General features: G+C 59.8%; 1 protein-coding gene across 1 annotated transcript; it reads left to right on the forward strand.

Moving 5' to 3' along the window:
• Positions 1 to 6,491, forward strand: Fgf3 (fibroblast growth factor 3; the record flags this gene model as incomplete). The annotated part of the gene is made up of 3 exons (XM_005384959.2): positions 1 to 124; positions 2,174 to 2,277; positions 5,873 to 6,491. Coding segments are annotated over 3 exons (612 nt in total), but the record flags the coding sequence as incomplete, so codon positions are not given.
• Positions 6,492 to 6,776: the final 285 nt, after the last annotated feature.

Below are 6,776 nucleotides of genomic sequence, written 5' to 3' on the forward strand. Positions count from 1 at the left end.
GGCGGCGTCTACGAGCACCTCGGCGGGGCGCCCCGGCGCCGCAAGCTCTACTGCGCCACCAAGTACCACCTCCAGCTGCACCCGAGCGGCCGCGTCAACGGCAGCCTGGAGAACAGCGCCTACAGTGAGTGCCCGGCGCGCGGCGGGGCGCAGGGTGCGGCGCGGGAGGGGGCACAGCGCGCCAAGGGTGCCCGCCTCCTGCGGCCAGAGGGCGACCCTCCGCACCGCGGGTCCGCAGCTGTGTCCGGGAGAACCTCGCGCCGGGATCAGAGGAGACTGGGGGAGGGGATCCCTTCCAGGAGCGGTCCCCGCCTAGCCGGATCCTCCGAGGGGGCGCGCTGTAGCTGACCGCCGGCTCCCCGCTCGGCTTCGTTTTGGCGGTTCTAACAAGTTTAAGCCCTTTGAATCTGTCGGAGAAAAGGAGCTAGATGAGGCAGTCATCATTTTCTTTATTATTTTGACCACTTCTCCACCTCCAGCCGACCTGGGGCGCGCCGCGGTCCCGTCTGCTTTACCGACTGTCGGCCGCCCAGGTGGCTGGACCGCCTCGCTGCCTCTGCACTGAGGACCCTAGGTTCCTGGACGCCAATGCCACCGAAAGATTATTTCCCTGGCTGGAATCTGCACCCTCAGAGCAAAGGCGGGCGTCCAGCTACCCGGTGGGAGCCGCGGGAGGCGAGTCCAGGGCGCCAAAGGGCGCCTGCTGGGTCTGCGGACGCCAAGATACACTCGGGCGCACACAAGCGCATGCACACCGGCCTCTAGGACCGCCGCCCTGACTGCCTCACCCCCGGAGGCCACGGGCTCCGGAGTTTGGCTCCTCTGACCGTGGGCACCGGGGACGGCGCTGAGCCCTGGGCAGAGCGAACAGGCCTATCGGGTGGCGAGCGCACAAGCCGAACCAGGCCCGGACCGACTACAGTGGGGAGCGTGGGAGTGTGGCCAGGACCGCGGAGGTCCTCCGCTGAAACGCAGCGGGCTCGCTCAGGCCCCCGGGCGCAGGAAGCTGTGTGGTCAGTTCAAGGCGGCTGTGGAAACCGCAGCTTCCTCGGGGCAAGCCGCAGCGCTGCGAGGGCGTCTTTAAGGGGACGCCTCTGGAGCCCACGGTGGGAACCAGCTGTCGCCAGGGGGTCCTGGTGGGCAGGGTTCCTCACCGAGAGACATTCTGTGGTTCACTCCAAATCCAGGCTTCTTTGGGGTTGCAGAACGTATAGATTTCCGGGTGCAGGCTGCCCAGAGGTGGAAAGTGTGCAACTAGCGCTGCTGCGTCCAGGCTCCCACTTAGCTGGTCCCCGAGGCCAGCGCTGGGGAGCCTGACCAGACTGTCACCCCACGGATTCTAAGGTCCTCCAGCCTGCACCCCAGAGCCTTGGTGCAAAGCCTTGCTAATTTGGATGATTACAGCTGTGCTGGGTGCTAGGCACCCCCTGTAGAGGATGTTAGCGGCAACCCCCTCCCCCCGCCCCGCCCTGTTGGAGAAGATGCCTTACCTGGGAAGTTGCAAGCCCCAACACCCATCCCCCAGAGGCTCTCTTGTGCAGAAAGGAACGGCATCAGGAGGATTTTAGGTTCTTTCATACATCAAGGAGAGGGTTAGCCCTGGACAGCTTTCCACTGGGAGCTCCAGACTTGGTCCCACCCCCTAGACAATCATCTCCCACCCCAAAACACTGGCAGTCCAGTTTGGGTAGCACCCACTGGCTTATACTGAGAGCCCTGGCCTTCTCTCCCTGTCTGGCTCAGGCCGCAGGACACAGGGCTCCATGGTCACGGCAGGCATGATCTGACCCGCCATGTGCGGTCTTGGGCAAGTCACCCGGGCGTGGCAGTCTCTGCTTGCTGGTCTGTCCCATGAAACCAGCTGTTGAGGGTATGTGAGGCTCCAATGAGCCACATGACTTGCCCATGAGGCCTGGCAGAGATGGCCAGGTACAAGTTCATTTCAGTGTCTCCCTCCCAGGTCTGAATTACTGTCTCTCCAAGTACAGGCCCCTCTCCAAGTCCTGTCCAATGCCTTCTTCCTCTCTGAACTCCCAAGCCCCAACCCATTGGGTGTGGGGTGCCCGTGCTGTCCAGAGCCTGGGTGTGACATGGGTGGGACCTGCCATGCTCAATGCTCACCTCTGTGGTTCTGGGAGCAGAGGAAGTGACGAGCCTTCCTGACTCTCCCCAGGTATCCTGGAGATTACGGCTGTGGAAGTGGGCGTTGTGGCCATCAAGGGGCTCTTCTCTGGGCGGTACTTGGCCATGAACAGGAGGGGACGGCTCTATGCTTCGGTGAGTCCCATCTCTGCAGTATGTGGGTACCAAAAGAGTAGTTGTTTTGCTGTGACATTCCAGCAGGGAGAGGAGGGACATGGCCTAGAACTCTAGGTCTCTGAATCACACCCAAAGCTCTGGGTGCTTCCATGGGAGACACTTGGAGTGCAGCCCTTGGGGAGGGTCATACTAGGGGCTGGACACATTCCAAACCCTCCCCCAAACCTTATCAGCTCCATTGCCCTTCTAGAAGCTGACTGAGAACAGGGGCAAGATGGCCCCTCAAGGAACTGTCCCTGAAATAAATGGACCCAAGAGAACTCGGGGACGAAGGGAGAGGCAGCAGCTCTTCTGTTGGGTTCAACAGAGCTGGCCTGGGTGTGAGAAATGAGGCAGCTGGGTGGGCTCAGCCTCTTCTCCCCAGGTTGGGAACGCTTCCTCCCCAGGAGGAAACAGGGTAGGGGTAGAGAAGGGCTCCAGGTATGGACTGTGGACTGCCTGCACCTCACATGGTCAGAAAGAATCTTGTCATCTTGAGGGCATCAGCAGTTCCTGAGAAGCCACTGTAGAAGTAGGAGATTTGCTACCTCTGCCAGTGAGTGTGAGCCCTGTGGCTGCTGCCTCCCTGGACATCGAGTTTCCAGCTTCACCTAACCTGGATGACACAGCCACAGGTGCGGTCTAGCACCCTGCAGCTGGTTACCCGCCTCTTGCTTCCACCTGGCTTTCAGGGAAACATCCTCACATCTCCCTGCCTGCCCCCTTTGACGTCTCTCAGGCCCTTCTTAAAGCTGGTTACTTTAGCATAGATTTTCAGCTGTTTTGCTACAGGAAATACAAAGGTGGAGAGGCAGCCATCTGTTTCCTCAGGTCCAAGGCCAAGCACTAGAATTTGTATATGGACCCAGGAGATCATGGCGTGGGCCTCTCTGCAGGTCCCTTGGTGCCCCTGTTCCATTTGCATCTATAAGAATACTTTGCCCTGGGTTAGGTCTCTATTTCTTTTGAGGTGGGCTGGGGCTCTCTGGACCCCTCAGGCCCTAAGTCTCTGGTGGAATTGAGGAGAGCTGATTGCATCCTGAAATTGACACTCCCCCACCCCCGCAGGTGCTCTTCCCTCGTGGAATGAGAGACAACCCAGGAAGGGTTTGGTGGCCTTCAGTGATGTCTCAGGTCTTCTTATCCACAGGGGAGGCATCTTGTCCTACTGCAGAATGTCACAAGGCAGAGTAGGGAGGCCGCTCAGGAGACAAGTCCAGGTCTTCTGCCATCCCTGCCTCACCTGGGCATCCTCGAGGGTCAGAGGTCATCTCTGGCTTCTGTCCCTGAGAGCTGATAGCCTAGGCTTTGGGCGAGGAGGGTACAAGAGTCTCAGACCCACCATGAGACAGTGAGGCCACAGGTGGTAGGGCAGTCTACTGCATGGTGTGGGACTTTCCAGAGCATCAGCAGAGAAATCCTCACTGCCCTGCTCGATACCTGGGGGACAAGGGCCTCGTCACCTGCCTGCTCTGAGCTGCCTGTGAGAGCTGTTCCCACCTCCCTGCCCCTGGGCTGAGTGCCCTGGTCCTTACTGTTAGCCGGCTTTTCCTCTGCCATGGCCAGCGACCATAGCACCCTGATGACTTCAGTGCCAGCCCTGACCTCCCTTCTGAGTTACGTAGCACCTCTCCCGAAGTCCTGATGACTCAGAGACCCCAAGCAGCACACCACAGGCACTCAGCCCTGACTCCTCTCTCTCAACCATGGCCTAGGAGCCACTCATTCCAGCATCAAGGCAGCTGGGAGCCATGGCCCCCCCCTCAGGTCCATATCCAGTCATCTCTACCTTATCCCAGAGGCCAGTATCCTTATAACACAGGCCCTTGTCCCTTTCCACCTGGGCCACTGTAATAGCCTTGGGACCCAGGGACTGGCGTGCTACCTCTGTCTTTTCCAGCCCATCCATGCACTCATCCATGCATCTGTGCATCCATCCATCCATCCACCCATCCATATATCCATCCATGAACCCACCCATGTACCCATCCTGCCGACAGCCTTTCTTCTTTCCTTCCTTTCCATTTCCCCATTCTTCCCCTTCTCCCTTCCTCTCTCCCTTCCTTCTTACCTTTCTTCTTTCCCAACTGTCTACTCATCTATCCACCCAGCCATCCACCCAGCATCCACTCCTTCATTCCTCAGTCAGTGCCCTGGCTCTTACACTGTGACACGATCCACTAGGCACATACTGAGGAAATCTTTCTTAAAAAGCAAATCTGCTCATGTCCTCCAATGACATCACCCACAAAACAGCAGCCCAGGTGCTTGTGTCCCTCTCCTGTTTTTCTGGAACTTTGTCCCCCTCTAGTTCTGGTATGCCTCTCAATTCTCCAGACAGGCTGTGACCCATCTGCTCTTACTGTCCCTGCCTGGATACTCTTCTCCACCACCCTTTCCTGTGACTGTCTCTCTCTAAATGTCACCTCATCTGCAGGGTGTCTCTGAGTCCACTTCAAGGGGTAGAAATAGAGGGGCTTTTGGAGCAGAGGGTGTGGTGGGACATTGCGTCAGGATGGGCATGGAGAACTGTCCCCTTGGTGAGTCCCAACCCAGCTGGCCCGGAGGCTGACCTCTGGCCCCGGAGCCAACACTGTCCTCCTAGACCGCACCTGACTTCCGCACCTGACTTCCGCACGAGGCGCAAGCGAGTACCTGTGTCTCCCACCCCAAAATTGCTCCTCGGGGGGCCTGAGCCCCTTGCTCTTCGAGACGATGAGTAAGTCTGTGTCTCTCCACCACCCCCCAAGTGTCCCTGCAAAAAGAGACTTCCCTGACCTCAGAAGACGAACCTGCCCCAGGACTGGGGGACCAGGGAGAGGTGTTGGGACAGCCACTGGGTTTGTCATGACCCCACATGAGAGGCAGGTGTCCGCACAGCACCGTGTACCCGGACCCAGCCTCACTCCCAGGCAGCCCTGGACCCTTCCGTGCAGTCAGGCCAGCTCAGAGAGGTGTCACATGCTCCGGGGCTTGGGGCACCAGCCTGGGCTTCGGGTTCCCCATCTGTATACTGTGGGTGCTGACCAAGGAGGTGATGTCCACACTAGGACCTGCAGGGAAGACCCATGGCTGGGCCTGGGGGCTCTGGGGACAGCTCATTCAGTTTGGAGTCTGTGACTTGGACAGGGTGGGGACACCCTCTCGTCAAGGCCTGTCCTACCCCAGGCCTGGCACAGCCCCGTGAGTGTCTAATGACGGTGTCCTCAGTGTCCCTGTGTGTGTCCACACGTCTGATCCCTGAAGCTGGTAGCCATCAAAGGCCCCAGGGTAGGAAGACCCAATCTCTGCTCCAGACAATCCCACGGGTTCCTGTGCTGGGACCCGCCCCCCCAGAGCTGGAGTCCCAGAGAGGAGAGGCAGGGGAGGTGAGTCCTGTGGAGGTGCTCAGGAAACCTCTGCAAAGGGGAACACGCTGAGTTGGATCCTGGAAGCCCATTTCACAGCCACTGGTGGGAGGAAGGGAGTGTGAGCAGGGCGGGTGTGTCGGCGGCCGTGGTGGAGAAGGAGGCGTCCCTGGCTCCTCCATGTTGGTGTGGCCTCCTGTACCCCTGACTGTGATCTTTTCTCGCAGGAGCACTACAGCGCCGAGTGCGAGTTTGTGGAGCGGATCCACGAGCTGGGCTACAACACCTATGCGTCACGCCTGTACCGCACGGCGCCCAGTGGGCCTGGAGCACGGCGGCAGCCAGGCGCCGAGAGACTCTGGTACGTGTCTGTGAATGGCAAGGGCCGGCCCCGCAGGGGCTTCAAGACCCGCCGCACACAGAAGTCCTCCCTGTTCCTGCCCCGCGTGCTGGATCACAGGGACCACGAGCTGGTGCGGCTGCTCCAGAGCAGCCCGGTGCAGGCCCCGGGCAAGAGTGTCCAGCCCCGGCGGCGGCACCACAAGAAGCAGGGCCCGCGGGGCCGCCGGGGCCAGGAGCCCTTGCATGTTCCGGCCACCACGGGGCTCTGAGCTGGCAGCGGGGACTCTCCAGGCCTGAGCCCCACAATGCAGCCGTCACTCTGACCCTCGGAGCCTGGGATTCCCATCGGGGGCCACGTGGGAGCTGAGGGGCCGCAGCTGAGACCCCACGGAGCACTGCAAGATGGCAGGGGTCATGTGGACGAGAGGCCCGGGTTGGCAGAAGACACACCCTGAGGTGCCACCCCAAATGTCCCAGCAGCTCACAGGGTGGACAGTGACAGTGTGGGGGTGTGTAACAGGAACATTAAAATATTTTATTCTATTCTGTCATTTGCTGGATTTGATGCCGACTGAAGGCAGTGCAGAGCTTCACCGTCCCTTGCCGGGCTGAGCTCTAGGGGGCCAGGCTGCAGAGGCCCCTGGGGTTGAAACCAGTAAGTGGTTTGTGTGCATGGGAAAAAGAGGCTGATGCATGTGTGTATGCAAGTGTTTGTGTGCCCGTGTGCACCGTGTCCGTGCATGCACACGTGCGTGTCCCTGGGTGTGTCAGACGTATATGTGTGGACAA

The sequence above is a fragment of the Chinchilla lanigera genome, unplaced genomic scaffold, assembly GCF_000276665.1.
Source record: "Chinchilla lanigera isolate Chin_1 unplaced genomic scaffold, ChiLan1.0 scaffold00021, whole genome shotgun sequence".
Taxonomy (NCBI): domain Eukaryota; kingdom Metazoa; phylum Chordata; class Mammalia; order Rodentia; family Chinchillidae; genus Chinchilla; species Chinchilla lanigera.